Source organism: Brachyistius frenatus, unplaced genomic scaffold, assembly GCF_029030835.1.
Source record: "Brachyistius frenatus isolate BFR_SWC_R1_liver_20210118 unplaced genomic scaffold, ASM2903083v1 Contig_174, whole genome shotgun sequence".
Lineage (NCBI taxonomy): Eukaryota > Metazoa > Chordata > Actinopteri > Embiotocidae > Brachyistius > Brachyistius frenatus.
Window position 1 is genome coordinate 38,470 of NW_027210773.1, and position 23,299 is coordinate 61,768.

The 23,299-nt window shown below is 40.6% G+C and overlaps 1 protein-coding gene across 2 annotated transcripts; it reads left to right on the forward strand.

Annotated features, from left to right (window-relative positions):
* The first annotated feature begins 393 nt into the window (after nucleotides 1-393).
* srms (src-related kinase lacking C-terminal regulatory tyrosine and N-terminal myristylation sites) lies at nucleotides 394-23,096 on the forward strand. Of its 2 annotated transcripts, XM_069717399.1 has the most exons (9): nucleotides 394-1,321; nucleotides 4,494-4,513; nucleotides 6,323-6,444; nucleotides 9,353-9,519; nucleotides 14,882-15,029; nucleotides 15,461-15,619; nucleotides 17,820-18,001; nucleotides 19,177-19,333; nucleotides 20,517-23,096. In XM_069717399.1, exons 1-9 carry the CDS (start codon nucleotides 998-1,000, stop codon nucleotides 20,714-20,716), a joined length of 1,479 nt encoding a protein of 492 aa, XP_069573500.1. In that variant the 5' UTR covers nucleotides 394-997; the 3' UTR covers nucleotides 20,717-23,096. The 2 variants fall into 2 exon arrangements, with proteins under 2 accessions (XP_069573500.1, XP_069573499.1); XM_069717398.1 differs by lacking the exon at nucleotides 4,494-4,513.
* Nucleotides 23,097-23,299: the final 203 nt, after the last annotated feature.

Genomic DNA, 23,299 nt, shown 5'->3' on the forward strand with positions numbered 1-23,299 from the left:
CTCATTTCAGGAACCAGAAAAATATAACAAAACATGAAGAGAAATAAATGTTGATTAATTTCCTGATAATTCACAATCAGGTTTATATATATTAAAAAATTAAAAAAAGAACCTAATAGAACCCAGTAGAACCGGACATGTTGTTGGTTGAAAGAAAAGATTGTTTAAAGAAAAACAAATCCATCATTTACTCAAGAAAAATGACCTTTATTGACGACACACACACACACACACACACACACACACACACACACACACACACACACACACACACACACACACACACACACACACACACACACACACACACACACACACACACACACACACACACACACACACAGGTCTCCTCCTCCCATCAGCAGGTGTCTGAGCGGCAGGAAGTGTTCCGAGCGCCAAACCCAAACTTTTTACGCACTGCTCCGCCGCCTCACCTTCACCTCCCTCCGCCTCCTCCTCCGCCTCCTCCTCCTCCTCCTCCTCCCCCCACCGGACCGTTTCACACCTGAACGTTAAAAACCTGCACAAAAAATAATCAATTCCATCCAGATTACGGGGGATGAACCTTTCTTGGCGGGGAGCCATGGTCTCTCGGTCTCAGTTCATGTCGGGTCACGACGCCGAGTCCTCGCAGGGAACCGATCCGACTTGGATGGCCTCCATTCCCGTTTCCGCATTCCCGCAGCCACCGTGCGCACTGCAGGCGCGGAGCTAAGATCCACGATCTCAACAGAAAAAACGGGTTCCTCCGGCTAATCTACTGCTGGCGGTGCAGTATGTGTGCAGCCAGAGGACGGACGGTAACCCGGAGGACGGAGCTTCTGGTGACCGCGGGCTGTGAGAGGCCGTTTTTCTGCGGACCGATAGCCGCTGAAGCGCGTCGCACTGATCGCTGTTAGAATAAAGAAGATAAAGCCGCCGCCGCTCCTTCATGTCCCGGGATGGAGAGTTGCTGCCGCTCCTGCATGCCGTGCTGTAGCCGGCTCTGGAACTGGATATGGCCCGACTTCCGCTACCCGAACGTCCCCAACCACAACCATGTCATCGCCAACCCGGCGGCGCAGGTGACCGAGATCCGCACCGTGTCCGGGGACATCCGCGTGCCGTCGCCCAAGAAGCGGCCGGTGCAGCTGTACGCGGCGCTCTTCGACTTCGAGGCCCGCAGCGACGACGAGCTGACGGTGAAGGAGGGCGACAAGCTGTCGGTGATCGAGAAGCGCGGGGAGTACGTGCTGGCCAAGAAGCTCACCGGGTCGCTGGAGTCCGGACTCATCCCGGCCAACTACGTGGCTCTGCTGCAGGACGAGTTCGCCAAACACAAGTGAGTCCAGAACCAGAACTCTGCCCTCAGATGTTCTGCTTTCCTTTGGTACTGACGTGTCACCTGATCCGTGTGGTGCTGGTGTGTGAACTGGACTTTAATGTGCTGGTTCTGTTGATGTTTCCTTCACGTGTTCACAGACTGACAGAAAGTTGCAGGGAATCAATTAAATATGTGGAGATTTCTATATTTGGAGGAAGTTTGTGGAGGTTTGACCTGCTGCTGGTGATGATGTCACTCTGAACTGACCTCTTACATCATCACCTGCTTTAGTTTTATATGACTCCTTAAAAAAGTGACAGACTGAGGTTCATTTTCTGAGTCAGGTAATCAATCAAACTGGCAAATATTTTGATTCTGACTTTTTAAAATGGTTCAATTCCACCGCCTCCAGCTGTGTAGAGATGATCAGCTGATTGTTATTGATTGATGAAGGAATATGTCTGAGTTTTGTTTGATAGCTGATTGAATTGGTAGTTTTTCAAAGTAAAATTCTCTGCTTCCAATTTGGAAATATCTCTTCATAGTTATCTGATCACAGTTCGTTCATGAGATGGACAACCTCGTACGAGCGTTGTCTCATTCACACATTTATAAAATCCTTTCCTTAGTGTTACGTGACAATAAGCTGAATGTCTTTGTGTTGGGAGACATTTAAACATGTGGGCATTTTTCATGGTTTTTTTGACACTTTAAAGACAAAATAATCTTCGGATAAATGATCTTAAATGACTCGATGTGACTCATTTTGTCTTTGACAGTTATTTTTAATCATTTTCTTGCAGTGAAAGTTCAGTTTTCTCAAACAAGTCCAGAAATAATCGGTCGATTTAATCAATTCATTCATTGTTGAAGTTGTAAATGAAGCAAAATAGCCCCAAAGAAAATCTGTTTTTGTATATATATGTATATATCTTTTGTTTTTTATACTCGAGTCGCTCAATAGTGAAACTAACTGGCAAATATTTTAATAATCAAGCAAATAAATCCCAGTTTTTCAGCCGATAGTATTAAACTGGACGGTTTGTCAGACAAAACATGTTTGAAGATGTCAGTTTAGGCTTAAAATAATAAATAGAGCTGCATATAGTTTGATCTATTATTGATTAATCTGTCATTTTGGTCCATAAATCAGAATATGAAGCCCATCATAATTTCACAAAGCTCAAATTGACATTTTCAGGCGGCTTGTTGTTTTTTGTGAAAATATTCAGTTTACAGAAACTTAAAAACCCTCCAGAGGGAACTGGTGAAGTTTCTGGTTGTAGAGTAACTTGAATAGCGTCCATCTGTTGATCAGCTGATCGATGAATCCCTCAGCAGCTCTGTGAGGTCGGTAAATGTTGGCAGCAGCATCCTGGTGTCTTTAAAATCCGGAGGAGCTAAATGTGGCGGCGCCGTGCAGCTGCACGTCCTCCATTATTCATCCGGCCTGCGGGGAGTCGTCATGTTTCAGCACGGCTCCCTCTCCGAGCTTCACTCGGCCGTCGGTGTCGGTGCTGCTGACCCGACCGGCCGACAGGAGGAGGGTCGCCGCAGGCTGATTGTGTCGCACCTCAGGACGACAACGACCTCAGATTCATTCAGGATGTTACAACGTGACGACACAAGTTTCAGCCTTTTTTTAAATTTTTTATAGCAAATCCAAAGATGAAACCTCCAGTTGTCTCATAAAAACTCTGCTGTTGTTCTTAACAAGAACTTCTGCTGCTTCTGGAGCAGCTTTGATGCATTCAGGACACATTTTAAGGATTTAATTGACATCTTTTGACTCATCTTAAGTCACTAAGCGAAGCAGCTCGTTAAAGTCCAGTTTTCACTTCAGCTCCGTGAAACTAAACATTTATTTCATCTCACTTTCATTTAGAAACTCACAGAAATAATATAGTTATGGGATGTTATCTGCATTACGGGAAATAATCATTTTAAAACCATCTCAGTCGGTTTACATTTCCTCTTTTGAGCTTCTCTGCAGCTCCACCAACCTGTTTCCTGTCTGCATTCATATCAATGAGCCTCTTTTCTGATTGGTTCACACTTTTATGAAGCCAATCACAGCTTGTCTTTGTTCCTGTATCCTGCTGGCTCTGTGACAGATTGACAGCTCGCTGTTTTTCTCCCACATTAAAGTCTGGTCACATGTGACGTCAGTCTGAGTTTGTGACATCACAAACTTCAGGAAGTCCAAACGGCACAGTTGCTGAATATGATTTTCATGTATTTCTACGTGTGTCGAGCGAAAAGCTTTTAGGTTCAAATGGTTTGTGACGTTTCCGGCGGTATCAATGATCTTCAACATGATTATAGATAATCAGTTATGTTTTTATTGTTCTGATGTCTGAACATCATGCAGGCGTCTCTTCTTCAGTTTCAGCGGTGTGTTTGAGGGCAGCGGGACATTTCTATGCTCCTTGAGAGTGAATGTTTTCGCTGTTAGACTTCCACCTGCATCATTTCAGACAGTGAAAGAAGTTCATCTTTAACACCTAAAAAAACCTCTTATAGAAATCCAAACATAAAACAGTTTATCTGATTGTAAACTTCAGCTGAACGTTCAGAGACCTGCAAGAGAAATGAAAACAGACAAATCCTGGTTAAAATCATAAAAAATACATGATGTGACAGGAACAGGCAGTAAAGTGCAATACATTTATAAATAGATAAAAAGCAGAAGTTGTTTCTACATGAATATCTTTTTATGGTCTGGGAAGAGATTCTGGTGTTAATTTACTGAGTAAGTGTCGTAAAATGGGACTTTAAAACCAAGTTTTAATCTGTAATTTTCACCTTTGATGAAGCCTCATAATATTCCACTAATCAGTTATACAATCTAAAAATCATTTAGATTTGTTTTTCATTAACTATTCATTATTTTCTCTGTAAAAGGGTGACAAAATACTTGTTATAATTTCACAGAGCCCAACATGTCGCATTGAAATGGAACTTTTATTGTCTAAGGGGCAAAATAAAATAAAAAATATGACATTTAAAATGATATAAAAACAGCAGAAAGGAGTGAAATCCTTCCAGTGGAGAAACCAGAACTGGAGAATATCACTGAAAAGATGATTAAACGAGCCGTTTAATCATCAGCTACTTTCCCTCCTGTATCGTGTCGTTGTTTTATTCGTTAAACATGTTTTTTTCTGGAACATTTGTTTGTTCTCGTCAGCTCGGTCTCGTTCTCCGACGGTCTGTTTTAACGTCGCTCAGACTCTCGTCCTGTTTGTCGTTGGTTTCTGTGACACTCCCAAAAGACTTACAGTAAACACGGCCGGTATCAGATGTCTGAGCAAACAGGCGGGACTCGAACACACCGTGACTCGGACACACCGTGACTCAACAACCGTGACTCGAACACACCGTGACTCAACAACAGTGACTCGAACACACCGTGACTCGGACACACAGTGACTCGGACACACCGTGACTCAACAACAGTGACTCGACAACCGTGACTCGGACACACACCGTGACTCAACAACCGTGACTCGAACACACAGTGACTCGGACACACCGTGAACACAGTGACTCACACACAGTGACTCGGACACACAGTGACTCGGACACACCGTGACTCGGACACACAGTGACTCGGACACACCGTGACTCGGACACACCGTGACTCAACAACCGTGACTCGGACACACAGTGACTCGGACACACCGTGACTCAACAACCGTGACTCGAACACACAGTGACTCGGACACACAGTGACTCGGACACACCGTGACTCGGACACACAGTGACTCGGACACACCGTGACTCGGACACACCGTGACTCGGACACACCGTGACTCGGACACACCGTGACTCAACAACCGTGACTCGGACACACAGTGACTCGGACACACCGTGACTCGGACACACCGTGACTCAACAACCGTGACTCGAACACACAGTGACTCGGACACACAGTGACTCGGACACACAGTGACTCGGACACACCGTGACTCAACAACCGTGACTCGAACACACAGTGACTCGGACACACCGTGACTCGACACACCGTGACACACCGTGACTCGGACACACACACACCGTGACTCGGACACACGTGACACACCGTGACTCAACACACAGTGACTCACACACAGTGACTCGGACACACCGTGACTCAACACACAGTGACTCGGACACACCGTGACTCGGACACACCGTGACTCGGACACACAGTGACTCGGACACACCGTGACTCAACAACCGTGACTCGGACACACAGTGACTCGGACACACCGTGACACACCGTGACTCGACACACAGTGACTCGGACACACCGTGACTCGTGACTCACACAGTGACTCGGACACACCGTGACTCGGACACACCACAGTGACTCGGACACACCGTGACTCGGACACACCGTGTGACAGTGACTCGGACACACCGTGACTCGGACACACCGTGACTCGTGACTCAACAACCGTGACACACACAGTGACTCGGACACACCGTGACTCGGACACACCGTGACTCGGACACACAGTGACTCGGACACACCGTGACTCGTGACACACACAGTGACTCGGACACACAGTGACACCGGTGACTCGGACACACAGTGACTCGGACACACCGTGACTCGGACACACCGTGACTCAACAACCGTGACTCGAACACACAGTGACTCGGACACACAGTGACTCGGACACACAGTGACTCGGACACACAGTGACTCGGACACACCGTGACTCAACAACCGTGACTCGGACACACCGTGACTCGGACACACCGTGACTCGGACACACCGTGACTCGACAACCGTCTCATCACTTCTACAGAATTCTCCCGTCGACGTTCCGCGTCGCGTTCGACACTTTGACTCTTCAAACTGAATGTTTCTCTTTTCACGCTCCGACTGTCAGTTCGTAGTTTGTTTATTTGTACTTGTGCTTTTTAACTCATTCTTCTTCATTCAATCATCCACTCGTTGTGTCATGTGACTGTTCATCCTCTCGTCCCTCCGTCTCTGTCTCCGTGTCCGTGTCCGTCTCCGTCCAGGTGGTACTACGGGAACATAAACCGTGTGAAAGCCGAGAAGCTGCTGCTGGCGTCCCAAAACAAAGATGGCTCCTTCCTGGTTCGCATCAGTGAGAGTCACAGCGACGAGTACACCATCTCTGGTAGGTGACCTCTGACCTTTTACTTTTCACACGTCTCCTTTCCGCCCTGATTTCTTCCCACTTTGCTCTTATTTTGTCTTCTTGATTTCTTTCATGAAACCAGAATTCAAACTTCCATTTTCATGTCAGTTATTCTTTGTATGTAGAAGATCTGCTTTACTCATGTTAATACATCAGGAGGAGGAAGAGGAGGAGGAGGAGGAGTTAAATATATGAAAACATTAATACATTTTAATAACCTGTAATTAATGACTTTATAATTAGTTAATAAATCGTTTTACTAATCCTTTAGTTTTATTTCAGTTGTAAATCATAAGTAAGAAAACTTTTGTGTTCCCCGATTGTTGACAAATCGTCCTCTAATCCGACACTTTGCTTTTTTAACATTTTAAAGGTCCCATATTTCACTTTTCTGGTGTTTTATTTGCAGTCTTGATCCATAAGAAGATATTTTGGCAGTTTTAATAACCCAAAAACTGTCTTAGTATATTTTTACATCTTCTTCCTTCAGCCTCTTTCTGCACATAAAGGTTAGGACAGCGGGCCGTGCTGAGGGCGGAGATATGACATCAGTGTAAGTTTGTGACATCACAAACTGAAGGGAGTCCAAACGGCACAGTGGCTGAGTACTGTGAAAGTATTTTGACAATTTCACAGGATTTATATAGAAACTAAACCTGCTTTATAATAGAAAAGGAAATAAAAATATGAATTTATACAAGACGGGACCTTTAATTCATTTTGACTGCTGCATCATTATTGAACAGAAACAAACAACCTTATTATTACCAAAACATTTTTACCTAAACGGACATTTTATTAACTGTTAATAAATACATGAATCACATTTTATGATAAATGATCCTTTTGCAGAAAGCTGAGCTTCCTACTGAGAGACAGATAGACAGACAGACAAACAGAGACAGACAGACAGACAGAAACAGACCAGAGACAGAGACAGACCAGAGAAAGACAGAGACTTTGTGGACGTGAACATGAGACTGAATGGAGACGACTGAAGATCTTTTCTGCAGTCGTTTGCGAGTGTTCAGCTCTCTCAGCCACTCGATCATTCCTCCTCCTCCTCCTCCTCCTCCTCCTCCTCCTCCTCCTCCTCCTCCTCCTCCTCCTCCTCCTCCTCCACCCGTCATCCACCCTGCCCTGTCCTGTCCTGTCCTCCATCCATCACCTCCTCCCGTCTCTACTGCCCTTCTGTCTCTCAAGGTCTTAATCTCCCCGTGTTTGATTTCCTCCGTCTGCTCTGAGAGGTGAAACCGTCCTCCGGCAGCCATGTTGGACATCCAGCTGCAATACTGCTGTTAAAAATGATGTTTGTTTTGGATTTAGAGACAACAGTCCAGAGTTACTGCGTTTGGTGGATCGACTTTACAATTATTGATTCATAATCGTATTAATAAAATGTGTAACTGCAATTGAGCTGATTTTTATGAGTTAATAGAACAGCAGAGACAGACAGAGACAGACAGACAGACAGAGACAGACAGACAGAGACAGACAGACAGACAGACAGACAGAGACAGACAGACAGACAGACAGACAGACAGAGACAGACAGACAGACAGACAGAGACAGACAGACAGACAGACAGACAGACAGACAGACAGACAGACAGAGACAGACAGACAGACAGACAGACAGACAGACAGACAGACAGACAGACAGACAGACAGACAGACAGACAGACAGACAGAGACAGACAGACAGACAGACAGACAGACAGAGACAGACAGACAGACAGACAGACAGAGACAGACAGAGACAGACAGACAGACAGACAGCAGTGGGACTCTTAGTCTGTTTGTGAAGATCAGTGGAAGAGATCAAGAACACAAACATACGAGGGTGAAACCATGTCGTCCAAAATTGCATAAAAAAAGTCAAAGTATATGAGAAGGATGAGTGAGAAGAGAGACGTGAACAGATGGTCTAAAGGGGAACCGGTCACCGGGCCGGGACCCAGAAGGACCCAGAAGGACCCAGAAGGACCCAGAAGGACCCAGAAGGACCCAGAAGGACCCAGAAGGACCCAGAAGGACCAGCTGATTTCAACGGTTTATTTCAAGCTCAAAGTGTGTAAACATTCAGAGTCCAGCGTGTTCAGTCACACTAACCTACATTTTTAAAGCCACTTCAGCACTTTTTCCTTGAACAAGCTCTCAGCTGTTTCTCCTTCGGTGACTCTTTTCCTCTTCATCCGTCTGTCCTCCATCCTCTCCGTTGCTCCTCCTCCTCCTCCTCCTCCTCCTCTCTCCCATTCTTCAAGGTCCTTCAGGTCTCGGGGGAAGTGCTGCAGTTATAGGCGGTCAACTTTCACTGTGCTCGTCCTCCTGAAATATGCATCATCAGGACTGAGTGTGAAGGCTTCATTGCACATTTACATTTGTTACATTTTCTCACGTCCATGTTTTTATGGACGTGTTGAGTCTTTGCAGAAATTCATCGCATCCGCGTCTGAATTACATGAAATGGACACAAACACGCAGATATCTTGATATTTTTCTATTAGATGAGATGATGAAATGCTTTTGAACTCCACGTGTACTGCATCTAATCTATATGTGCAAAAATCATTTGACAGATGTTGTCAAGTTTCAATTTTAACATATTTTGAGCATCAAAGCACCCAAATAATGTTTAATCAGCTGCAATTAGATGGAATAATGTTTCTCCTTCTACTGGTTCTCTGCATGTTCAGTTTTATTTATTTTTTTGCACAAAATCACCATCTAACAGAGAAAATGCATCTTTGTCCGTCTTTGATGGTGAAACGATCACATTTTAACACACAAGAACTCTTCGACATCTCGAACATGATTGCGGTGTTGAGTTCGGCCGTGGGTGGAAATGGTTTCTGTGTAGAAATAACTGCCGTCTCTCGTCCTTCCAGCCCGGAGTGAGGGGAAAGTGTACCACTTCAGGATCCAGCGCTCCTCCATCGGAGCGTACTTCGTGTCGGATAAGATCTCCTTCGCCACGCTGGGAGAGCTGATCTCGTACTACCAGAAGAACCCTCGCAGCCTCGGGGTTCTGCTGGAGGAACCCTGCGCCCAGCAGGTAGGACGCTGAACAAGTGGGGTTGGGTTTTTATTTCTATCCTTGTGAGGACACGCTGACATGACGCTGACTGTTACTGTCGCATTCAATTTTGCAGAGCTGCAGTCGAGACTTTAAAGAGCTTTAAAGAGCTTTAAAGAGCGTTAAAGAGCGTTAAAGAGCTTTAAAGAGCGTTAAAGAGCACTGACTTATTGTCATTAAACTGTTATTTAAACTCTAATTTACAGTTTTGATGAAAAATTTCTTACTATAACATGTCATCCAAAATTGCGACACCAGTATGACATTTTTCATGTCATAAAATATTATAAAAAATGTCTTACTATAACATGTCGTTCCAAATTGCATAAATATATTTTGGTCTCCCAGTTGTTCAATTTAGTTTTGTTTTTGTTTTTTTATTCAGGTGGAACTTTAAAACAAAATAGCCTTAAAGTTTTAAAAAAATCAAATTGGTCCTCACAAAGATAGAAGTACAACAGACACACAGTTGGCAGCCGTCACGTCCCTGAAAGCAGTCGCATCAACATATAATTCATCTTGTAAAGTCTTACATTCTTTTCATAAAACCTCTTTGTTGTAAAGAACGCAGGTTATAGATTATAAATAAAAATTAAAAAACAGAGCAAAAGATCTTTGATTATTTGACGTTGACGCTCCAACAGTCATTCAAAAGTTCTCTGGCTCACTGGCTTGTTTCCATGGTAACAGCGTGTCACTTTAAGACATGAAGTGCCTGATAATTATCTTCAGAGATACTTGAATTCTTCACTTTCTTTCCCCTCCTTAACGTTACGTGAGCTAAAAATGGCGCCCAGCTGACTGAAGTGGATCTTCGTCAACAGCAGTCACGACTCTCAGCAGCACTTCCCCCCCGACGCTAATCACGCCGAGTCAAACGTCGAATCCCCGAATGTTTCAGCGTCTCCTCGATTCCAGCAGCTTTTGTTCATTCGGAAACAATTCATCTGTCTTCATGAGTCGTAACGCTTTCACGTTCACAAACGGAGCAGCTGGCAGACAAACATGTTTAGAGAGTAATTAAACACAATCAGATATTTGGAGCGTTTTTTAGAGTACGATCACGTGACCTGCTTATTATTATTAGTTCAGTTTTTAATCGTACTGTAGCGCGTTTTATTTTGAAAAGTCTAAAACATTTCAGAGGCCTGATTCTGATTCTGATTCTGATTCTGATTCTGATTCTGATTCTGATTCTGATTCTCCACAAGCAGCCAAAAACATTTCCTGCTTCGCAGTGTTTACCGGAAAATAATCCACACCTGTCACATTAATATTTCAAAAAAGGAAGAAATAAAAGTATCGGTATGAAACAAATAAAATCAGGTGCCGGCGTTGAATAACAAACCGCTTTAACATGATCTGAGCTGTCGGGGACGTCCTCTGATTCTTTGTCCTCGTTGGTGAATGCAGAAAACACACACACACACACACACACACACACACACACACACACACACACACACACACACACACACACACACACACACACACACACACACACACACACACACACACACACACACACACACACACACACACAGGTCGTTCTATCTTTATGAGGACGTAACCTTGTCCTTAACCCAGACTTAAACCTCATCCTAACCTGAATCTTAAATCCAGATCTGAACCCTCAAATTTATTTAAAATATTTTTCTTCATCATTTCAGTGTCATTTTCTTTTAATTCAAAGCAGTTTTATAGTTTTTATAGATTTTAATATTTAATGTTTAAACCTGAATCAATCTACGAATTGTTCTGATTTATTTTTCATGTGTGTTATTTGAACTTTATGATTCTGCTGCAGCTTCATGAGTTGATGTGATTTAAAAAAATGTTAAAGTATTAAAATCTGTGATTTTTGGTTTATATTTCAAACAATCAGCAATCAGCTGCACAAATCAGCTGTACACGTCAAAGCTGCCAAAATGCTTATTATAGACTTTAAATCAATACTTTTAACAAAACGTTTTTCTCATCATTTATATATACGTGTATATATATATATATCTCATTGCTTCTTTGCTGCAGTGTCTCTGGACTCAGTCGGATGTTTGAGGTCTTAAACTAAGGAGATAAATCTGTTTTTAAAAGATGAGACACCTGCAAGCGTTAAAGCTTCAACAAACTAAATGTTCCGTCATTAAAACTAACTTCATACTTTTAATCCTTTTTTGATCGACTCAGAACGAGGTTCTTGTTTCCGTAGAGGAACAGTTGATAAAGCAGGATTTCATTTGTTGTTCTGATTCCTTTGTTTGATTTTTGTCTCTAAAAATCAGATTAATTCTGATGTTATAATAAACTGTCAAAAGTGATAAACTGTTGAAAGTCCAAGTGGTTCGATTTGTCACTGAAAACTATCAGTGAGGTTATTTCATGCGTAATAGAGTCGAGGATTAATAAAACAAACTGCTTTTGTTTCCATCCTTTGAAACGTGCCTCATTTATTTTGATTAAAAGATGCTGAAAAGCTCAAATCTGTTTGAAGTTACTGACTGAAATGCAGCAAAAAGATGAAACCAAACGTCCCTGATTTCAATTTATTTGTCCTTTTTTTTTAATTTCAGTTTGTTTTGGAAAATGTACTTAAATCTTTAGTCTGGTAACTTTTCTGTGTTGATAAAGTTGAGCAACACGTTGTTTTATGTGTCACCTGATCAACACTTCAAATTCTTTTTTTAATATTAAATCACAATGATTTGTTGTTTCGTATTCGTTTAAATTTTTTACCTAATAGTTATTTAATTTATTGATCAACATTTCATTGATTGTTTGACTTTGATCATTCGAAGGAAATGTTTTGTGGCACCTGATTGTTGATGGCAATAAATTTGTCATAAAATTACTGAATTCATGTGACATTTATTTAAACTGATCTGTTGTCCATTTAAATTCATTCAATCATTCATTCAATTGTTCATTCATTCACTCATTCATTCATTCGTTCATTCAATCATTCATTCAATCATTCATTCATTCATTCATTAAATCATTCAATCATTCATTCATTCATTCATTCAATCATTAAATCATTCAATCAATCATTCATTAAATCATTCATTCATTCATTCAATCATTCATTCATTCATTAAATCATTCATTCATTCAATCATTCAATCATTTTTTTTCATTCATTAAATCATTCAATCATTCTTTCATTCATTAAATGATTCAATCATTCATTCATTCAATCGTTCATTCATTAATTAATTAATTCAATCATTCATTCATTCAATCATTCAATCATTCATTTATTCATTCAATCATTAAATCATTCAATCAATCATTCATTAAATCATTCATTCAATCATTCATTCATTCATTCATTCAATCATTCAATCATTCATTCAATCATTAAATCATTCATTCATTCAATAATTAATTCAATCATTTATTCAATCGTTCATTCATTCAATCAATCATTCATTCATTCAATCATTCATTCATTCATTCAATAATTAATTTAATCGTTTATTCAATCGTTCATTCATTCAATCAATCATTCATTCAATCATTCATTAATTCATTCATTCATTCAATCATTCATTCAATCATTAATTAATTCATTCAATCATTCATTCATTCATTAAATCATTCATTCATTCAATCGTTCAATCATTCATTCATTCATTAAATCATTCATTCATTCATTAAATAATTCAATCATTCATTTAATCATTCATTCATTCAATAATTAATTCAATCATGCATTCAATCATTCAATCATTCATTCATTCAATAATTAATTCAATCGTTTATTCAATCGTTCATTCATTCAATCAATCATTCATTCATTCAATCATTAATGAATTCATTCATTCATTCAATCATTCATTCAATCATTAATTAATTAATTAAATCATTCAATCATTCATTCATTCATTAAATCATTCATTCATTCAATCGTTCAATCATTCATTCATTCATTAAATCATTCATTCATTCATTAAATAATTCAATCATTCATTCAATAATTAATTCAATCATTCATTCAATCGTTCAATCATTCATTCAATCATTAAATCATTCAATCATTAAATCATTCATTCATTCAATCGTTCAATCATTAATTAAATCATTCATTCATTCATTAAATAATTCAATCATTCATTCAATCATTTAATCATTCATTCATTCAATAATTAATTCAATCATGCATTCAATCGTTCAATCATTCAATCATTCATTCAATCATTCATTCATTCAATAATTAATTAGATCGTTTATTCAATCGTTCATTCATTCAATCATTCAATCATTAATTCATTCATTCATTCAATCATTCATTCAATCATTAATTAATTAATTAAATCATTCAATCATTCATTCATTCATTAAATCATTCATTCATTCAATCGTTCAATCATTCATTCATTCATTAAATCATTCATTCATTCATTAAATCATTCAATCATTCATTCAATCATTCATTCAATAATTAATTCAATCATTCATTCAATCATTAAATCATTCAATCATTCATTCATTCAATCAATCATTGATTCATTCAATCATTCATTCATTAAATCATTCATTCATTCAATCATTCATTCATTCACTCATCCATTCATTCACTCATTCACTCATTTATCTTAAACTTACACACTTTGCTGCTGAAGTGTTGATACGTCGTCTGAAGGGAAATCATGTCATCAAACCTGAGAGGAAAACCAACATTAAGAATATTTGTGAATGTAAAAAACATATTTTAATGTGACAAACAGATGAAGAACTGAATGTTTGGTTATTTCAACATGATGCTCAAAGGTTATAAATTACAAAAGATTTATCTAAAAGGGAAAATGTAACATTTTGCAGAGAAAAATGAACATAATAAACATTTGTTTTTATTTCTTTATTTTCTTTCCATCACGCCAGAAAACCGAGTGTTTTGGGAACGTGCCAAGAATTATAATTTAAAATCTTTATATTTTACTCATTTTGAACCCAAATTAAAGATGTACTTTGTTTTAATTAAAAAAAAAAAGAGAGACTCAGTAGTGTTTCCAGCTGTTTTTCCTGCAGGAGAACAATTCATCAACAAACATACCAGCATCACGCAAATTCTGCAACTCAGCAGTTTCGGCTTCAACTCTGATATTCTCACAGTCGAGCTTCTTTCTGTGTCTCAGCATCTTTTTACTGTGTAGTCTGAGGAGTTATTTTAAAACTGCTGAGTCATACAATATTTAAAATGCCAGCTTTACAAAATGTGTAAACACAACTGTGCTGCTGTTGAGCTGCTCGGTCGCTCGTGTCGCTGCAGAATTTATTTTGGCCTGCTTTTGTTTTTAGAAATGTGGAAGTCGTCGGTACTCAGCGTGTTGTGTTTGTGCAGCGGGAGCTGTTCGACATGGAGCCGTGGGAGAGGCCGCGGGAGGAGTTCAAACTCCACAAGAAACTGGGAGAGGGACACTTTGGACAGGTGTGGGAGGCCCTGTGGACGACGGAGAACAAGAACGTGGCCATAAAGATGCTCAAACAAGGTAGAGACACGCCTCCCTGAACACCTGGTAGTGGGCGGAGCTTCTGCGGCCTCAGAGCATGACTCCAGCTGTCAGAAATGAACGTTGTATTTCATGTTTGTTAATGTCTGAAAAACTCCGTTTGTAATTTACAACCTGAACCGTCAGACTCTATCCATTCACACTGATTCAGGCTCACATTACTGAATTATTGCAGCAGGTTTGAGAGGGTTGGGCTCTGCGCTGCGGTGGATTAATGAACTGTGCGGGGGGGGGGGGGGGGGGGCTCTGCCACAATTCAGTTGCGCTTGGCAGATTTAGCATATCAAAAAGAGTGTTTATAAAGATGGATGCAAAGTCAAATGAACGACACGTAAGCAAAAACAAAGATGAATAGAACCACGACGATGAAATAAGAGATATTTCTGTTTCTCCTCTTCTTCCTCCTCCAGAGGACACGAAGCAGGACGAGTTTGTGAAGGAGGTCCAGGCGCTGAAGAGCCTCCATCACCCGAAGCTCATCCAGCTGCTGGCCATGTGCTCCCGAGGAGAGCCGGTCTACATCGTGACCGAGCTCATGAGCAAAGGAAGCCTGAAGTCCTACCTCGCCTGTGAGTGTTCAGACACGATGAAGCTCGAAGTCTGGAGAGAAGTTACACTGAAAACACTCACGATCTCTGATCTACCAACTGAAAATCAGATTTACAAAGCTTTGTGCACGATGTGTTTTCCAGTCGACACACAAACACCAAGAAAACAACAAGTCAGTCTGTCAGAAGTGTTTCCTGTCCCAGTTTCCCAGCAGCACTTCAAACAGCATGTATTTGTGTATTTGTGTATTTGTGTATTTGTGGCGACACGAAGAGTCTCAAACATCCACAAACATCCGTAAATACACATCGAACAACCTGTAAAATAAATATGAAACAACATTTGTACAAACAGGAAGCTTTTTGAAAGCCAAAACGATCAGATCTGTGAAGTTTAAGTTCAAAATCAGTTTGTAGAACATAAATAATTATTCAGTGGTGGAACGTAACGCAGTACGTTTACTCAAGTTATGTAATTAAGTACAATTCTGCCCTTCTGGTACTCGATTATGTCCATTTTTCTGCTACTGTAAATTCCCAATCTTCTACATTTACTCAACAGCTTTAGTTACTTTTCAGATGAAGATTTTCTACCTAAAATATATAATTAGTTTCTATATGTATATTGATATACACAGATTGACTCTTTAACAGTATCATGTGTTACAATCAGCTCTTTAATAACAACATTCAAATTCTGCTTAATTTACATCTGATGAATATAAAAACACTCTAAAGTGGGACATTTTGCATAATTGATTTGTTTGCTTTTAATAATTTAAGTACATTTTGCTGACGGCACTTGTGTACTTTTACTTCAGTAAGATTTTTGATGCAGACTTCTTGTAATTCAGTATATTTTTCAATGAGTAATAGTACTTTTACTTAAGTAAAAGATAAATACTGCTTCAAGCAATTGTTTATTCAGATAATGTTGTGTGCATTTGTAAACATTGTTTACATGTTCAAACTGCTTTGAGTGTAGACTGAAAAAAAGGTATTTGTGAGAACCCAAAAATAACCCACAAATCATTGTAAACTTTATTTTGTGACCAATTTAAGTTGAATTTCTTTCTGTAATACTGGAATCCATCAATGAGATCAGAGATCTTGCGGTAAATCGGTGACATCAATTCCTCGCCGACAGAAAGCATTTTGTTGGGATTCATTTCCTGTTTCTGAGCGGCTGCTTTAATGTGCCGAGAGGTTTCCAGAAGCCGGTTACTCTACCTGCATCCTCGGTTGGAGAATTTCAGCCCTTTCCTTCAATTTGTTTTTTTTGGAAAGCCCTTTGAAACGGTATTTAGGCCAAGTGACGTTAAATCTCTTCCTCCTTCAAATCCAAAGCAAATGGAATTATAATCTGCGTCCTGGCAGGAATATTGTTCTGACATTTTACAAAAGGGCTTTAATCACAGCCACGTCTTAGTGAGGGGTCGACTCACATGTTCCTCATGCCAGCGGATGTTTTTTTTAGTTCTTGGTGCATGTCATTACTGTATTTATCTGCTTTCTGCACAGAATTAAGCTCTTTTATTTTGGTTCTGCTGACACGTCTGCTGTGTTTCACTGAAAGTCTCCACAGGCTGAGGAGGAAACAGAAGAGTCAGTAATCGCTGTTTCCGAGCAGAACTGGATCTGCTGTGATGATCTGGTGTGTAAAGAACAACCGGAGCAGAACAGCTTTCACCTGAAAATCACGTCCTTAGCGAGCAGTTAAAAGTCATTATTTACAATCAGAGCAGGAAAATGAAACGTCCCTCAATTACTCTTCTACCGTGGTGTAGAAACCTTCAGTCTTTTACGAGACTCGTATTCGAATGAGAAACACGTTAAAATGAACCAGAATCTATTTACATGATCCAAAAATGTTAAAAACAGACACGAAACAATTGGCATGAAATTTAGCTTAAATTATCCTAAAAAAAAAAAAAAAAAACATTTCTTTTGTATAATCAAAACAAAAGATTTAAAAATCTACTGCAAATTTTAATACAGCAAAAACATGCCGAGTTCCTTCACGGTGTCACATTACTTCATGAATAAGCCCGAGGCGTGACTTCTGAAGGCATCACTTATGTAATGAGCATAGCTGAGTGACTCTGTGTGTGTGTGTGTGTGTGTGTGTGTGTGTGTGTGTGTGTGTGTGTGTGTGTGTGTGTGTGTGTGTGTGTGTGTGTGTGTGTGTGTGTGTGTGTGTGTGTGTGTGTGTGTCTCTCAGCCGCTGAAGGCCAGGTGCTGACGTCGGCTCACCTCATCTACATGGGCAGTCAGATTGCGGAGGGCATGGCCTACCTGGAGGACAGGAACATCGTCCACCGGGACCTGGCTGCCAGGAACATCCTGGTGGGAGACGATCTGGTCTGCAAGGTGGCCGACTTTGGACTGGCTCGCATCATCAAGGTGAGGCGGGGGTGTGTGTGTGTGTGTGTGTGTGTGTGTGTGTGTGTGTGTGTGTGTGTGTGTGTGTGTGTGTGTGTGTGTGTGTGTGTGTGTGTGTGTGTGTGTGTGTGTGTGTGTGTGTGTGTGTGTGTGTGTGTGTGTGTGTCTGTGTGTGTGTTAAAAACAAAATATACACGCAGGAGAGTTTTTAGTTGTTGTTTTCTAGAAGCATTTTTTTTTTGGTCTATTTTCTTTTATGTATATTCTGCTTTCTGTCCGTTAACACTCGTATACTTTATGTAAATGTCCTTCTGTTTGTTCAGCATCGTAGAAAAAACAGCTGCTGCACTCACATCTGCATGATTTACTTGTTTATGAGCAAAAACAAAAGCCTGAATATTTGATTTATGAAGAGGCTGTTTGAGTTAGGAAGAGACAATATTTAAACATTATCATAAATACTTCTGAGACAATAATTTTTACTGTGAATAAATGAAACACTCATAATTTAAACCATGTAAAACCATAAACATTGTGATTGGCCGTGGTGCGTACCATTTCCCAGCATGCCTTCTTCAATCTTCGGCACATTATTCACTAGAGCTGATTGTGCTGCTGCCACTGCTTCCAACTATAAGGCTATAAAGTAATGTAAATATGAAACCTGCTGTATGATCAGACTGACGAAGGGCAGTATGATGATTGGCAGCCTAACTCACACAGTACCACCACATTTCCCATAAACTTCCCGTCACTTCCTGTTTTGCATGTTTTTTTTTCTGCCGTGGTTCGCTGACTCTAAATAAGTTGAGTTATTTTTATTGTTTTATTTAGAAAAGTTTATGCAGATAATACATTCAGCAGTTTTTAATGCAGATAAACCATAGAAATTTGAACCTCCTGCAAATACTGCTGAGATTTGTTCAATTTGGATGAATTAATCCAAACTGCGACTTCCTAAAGGAACTGAATATTGTTTTTCTGATGCATACAACCTTTCATAACATTACGCAAATCTGTACGCTTCTTGTTTATTTTGATCATTTTAGACCGTTAAGGACATTTTCATTCACCATGAGGCTTCTCTGGAGGCCATTTTTGTTGTTGTTGTTTGCATAAAAGACCTAATTTGTGGACACTTGGTGGATTAACCGTTGTGTTTAACCCTTCACCTTCACCTCCATCCGTCTCTCCAGGACAGCGTGTACACAGCCAGCCGCAGCACCAAGATCCCGGTACGGTGGACGGCTCCCGAGGCGGCGATTTACCAACGCTTCTCCGTAAAATCGGACGTGTGGTCGTTCGGGGTGCTGCTGTACGAGATGATGTCACGCGGCAAAATGCCTTATGAAGGTATAGCAACGAATATTTCTATTTTCTGCGACTGTGTGCTCATCTGTTTGTTAATCAATGGGAAGGTATTGAAGGTATGCAGCGCTGACTCGGGTACATCCTGAGGTTGTGGGTGTGAAAGAGTTCCGGTGTTGTTCCACCCTTCTCAGTTCACTGTGTTGTAAAGTCAGAAGAGTTTAGAGAAGAACTGAACTGTTTGTTCACAGAGCTGCATCATAAAAGTTTTAATTACCATCTGTTAACCAAATGTGGACAGTTATGATATTTTACTCGCTGTCAAAAATTCCCATAAAAAGCAGCAGGAATAAATGTGTTTTCAGACCAAATGGAAACGTACTGAGAGAAGAGCTAAAACCTTCTTGTTGTTTGCATTTCTTTAAAAAGAAACAAAGGCTGAATAGTGGTGGATCTGACTGATCTGATTGGAAACCATAACGATACTGCGTCCCGCCCACCGATAGCTGTAACCTGTCTGGTGGTGCACAGACCTGTCAATCAAACAGACACGCCCCCAAAACCAGGTCTTCTTGAATCTTCTTTTCTAATGAATGAGGGATTATTTTCAGATGGACCTCCAGAAAACTAATAAGAAGGAGTGACTTTAGCTAACAACACCGAGATAACTGATGGACACATTTTATTCACTTTGGATTTGATGAGAGAAGTTGAATGGGAGTCTATGGAGCCGGAGGCTTTTTGGAGACGACCTCTAGTGGCACTCGCTGGTATTGCAGCTGAAGATACTTCTGGATCTGAACCACTTTACAGACCTGAAGCTACGAACTCTTTTATATCCAGTCTGTCAAATTAAACGACACATACGTGTGATTTATGTCTTCGGTGGGAACCAGTGGGCTCGAAGCAGAGTTCAACAAAGATTAAGTGAGTATCACTATTGTGAGATGTTGCTTTTGGTCTTTTCAAGGTTTACAATAATAAAAGTGTTGAATCTCAGCTGTCTTATCATTACTTTTTAATCAATGAGTGATCATATCGAGTGCTTTAAAGAACATCTGGACTGAATTACGTTGGGGGAGTGATGTTGATTTTACCTTTAAAAGTTAAGATGTTGCATCAATTCTTTTTGGATCTGCAGTCGGACATTCGCTTCCTTTTTGTGCCTGAAAAAGAAAAGTTACAAAAATGAGCTGATTACTTTTCATTTTCTGTTCCTCTCCTTCAGGGAAAAGCAACAAGGAAGTGCTGGACCTGCTCTCGTCCGGGTTCCGGCTGCCCTGTCCGACCCGCTGTCCGCAGAACATTTACCGCATCATGATGGACTGCTGGGCCGCCGAGCCCTCCAAGAGACCCTCGTTCCACGCCCTGCACAGCCAGCTGGACACGATATACGCCAGGATATATTTCAAGACCATAGAGGTATAGAAAGAGAGGAGGAGGACACGGAGGACGGAGATCTTCGGCAGCAGCTGGTCAGGAGACCACGAAAAAATAAAGAAGGAATCCGCCCTCACGACGGGGTACTTTCCAAACACGGAGGTGTGACAGGACACGAGGTGGAGGGAGGAGGAAACGCTCCGGATGGATGATCGGTCAAATGAAAGAGGACACACACACTGCATGGGAACCAAAAAAATGAGGAACACTTCATTTCTCAGGCTAAAAGACTGACGAGCCTGAGAAAGGTGTGTAAATACACTTCTACCTAAAAAAAAGAAAAGCCCTCAGCACATTCACAGAACCGACTCTTTTTAATTTTGTACCCTCTTGTGTTTTATAAACGATTGTTTATTACTTCTTCTGTACGTGCCATGTCCGTGGATGCACACTTTGAGCTCACAGGCCAGGACGTCAATCAATCAATTGTCTTTTGACTGCGAAGCTAGAAGTAAAATGGAGATTATATGTGCAATAATTAAATGCTTGCTGGGTTGTTGTTGTTTTTTTAGCCACGCTAGCGGTTTGAGTCTAGAGACGCTAACACCAACCGGTCTGTTGGTTTTACACTTCTGGACTGGAGTTAAATATCTGGACGTCAGTCGGATTGATTGATATTTAATACAGATGTCAGACTAGACATTCCTCCGTTTCAACACTTCAGTTTTTTAGTTAAACTTGTAAAAAAACAGTAATTTCCCATCCGGGTCATCAGTGCTTTGAAGTTAAAGGACGGACCAGTATTTAACTTTTACAGCACTTCCAACTTTCATACAGCATTCAAGGGTTGTTCTTCAAAAGGAAAACTCTGACATTTATGGGATGTACACTTATTTGCTCTCCATCAGTAGATGAGACGGTTGATTCCGCTCCAGTCGTACATTAAACCTGAAGGACTTTTGTCTGCCAGAGAGAGTAATTACAAAAACCCTGTCGACACCGTTGTTACGTCACAGGCTCCGCCCCCCTACCTCCTATGCTACTGCTACAGCTGTAAAATGGTGAATACGGTATTTTGAGTGTCACGACCAACAGGAAGCGACTCGATTTTGGTTCGATAACATTTGGAAAGTCTGGAAAAGCCACGTGATTAGTTAGCATGGGGGCTAAAACGTAAGTTAGCTGTTTGTCTCACCAGACACCACATTTAAAAACTCTGTTTACTGTGAAATATACACAGATTTATCTGGCGATGAAAGCCTTAATCAGCACTTTGTTAAAATGTTTGACTTAAATGTAATGTACCTTTAATTATATGTAGAGGTTCTGCACTATTTATTTAAAGGATCTGTGTGTAGAATTTAGTGGCATCTAGTGGTGAGGTGGCAGATTACAACCAACTGAACATTATAGGTGATTATATGCACTAATAAAAACTTAATTACGAAGATTATATTATGTTCCTACATCCTACAAACTGAACTTGTAACTATGAAGCTCGATCTAGGAGGCTATTATTAGCCTAGCTTAGCATAAAGACTGTAAGCAAGAGGAAACAGCTAGCCTGGCTTTGTATAAAGTTAAAAAAAAGTGTATTTAAAGCACGGACATCAGAGTGGTAGCAACTGTTGCTAAGGAAGCAAATAAATTGAAATATTGGAGACAAAGATTTGAGAGAAGCTAAATTGACGACCCTTGACCTTCACTTTTGCACCACTCAGACAGACATTACTTTTTTTTTTGTCCCCACAAGTTTTAGTTTCCTGTCTTCACGGGGCCTCTAGCGTGGCTTCACACCGTTAGTCTCGTTATTAACCCGCAAAGCATCAAGTATTTTATTCTGTCTACCTTCTGTTACAGGGATTTACGAAGTGGTTTTTTTTGCAACCCTTTGCGTAATCTAATCCAGCTCGATTACTGTGTCCCTAAAATAATATTTAAACTGTTTCTGTCTTTTTGAGATGCATTTTAATGGTGACTGGCCAAGTGCTTGAAAAGCCATGTGGGCCACGGTGCCATGTGTACAGGCCTTAAGTTATCCAAGCTCTTCTAAAGGCCCCCGAATAAAAGGCCAGTTACAACAAGAGTGCCTATGTTTACACTGCAGACACTGTACACACGCTAAACTATGAAGTATGGTAGCGAACACTGAGGTAAAGAAGACCTGCAGGGCCAATCAGCCACGGACGACTGTTTTTCGGGGGGTTTCTGCACCACAAAATTGTACAATGATGTTGCAACCTGCAATGCAATTTGAGAACAATGCAACTTTGGTCTTTTATGCATGACATTTTTCCAGCAGACAAAGCCGAGTTCAGGAAACTTGAGCCATAATCACCAAATCACAAGTCTGAGTTTGTGTCTTTGCCTGTGTGCCATCAGGTACCGAACACCAGTAATGCAAAGAATAAAGTATTTTAAGTATTGTTTTGAAGCGTGTCTGTGATTGCGATCATAATATTGATTGTATTTGTCTTATGCTCACATGATACTCCAGTTTTTTCTTGTATATTTGGGTATTTTCTGAGCACTTGAGCATGTTTAGGTGGAGACGAACGACAAGTGCAACCAAACAAGGACTGAAACTTTCATCAAAAACTTTGGAAACTTTTCTGGGGCTTCAAAAAAGGG

Coding starts and splice junctions, on each gene's coding strand:
- srms (XM_069717398.1), top strand. CDS start 942: ATGGAGAGTTGCTGCCGCTCCTGCATGCCGTGCTGTAGCCGGCTCTGG. Junction 9,520..14,881: donor AGGAACCCTGCGCCCAGCAG/GTAGGACGCTGA, acceptor GTGTTTGTGCAG/CGGGAGCTGTTCGACATGGA. Junction 15,620..17,819: donor CCTGAAGTCCTACCTCGCCT/GTGAGTGTTCAG, acceptor TGTGTCTCTCAG/CCGCTGAAGGCCAGGTGCTG.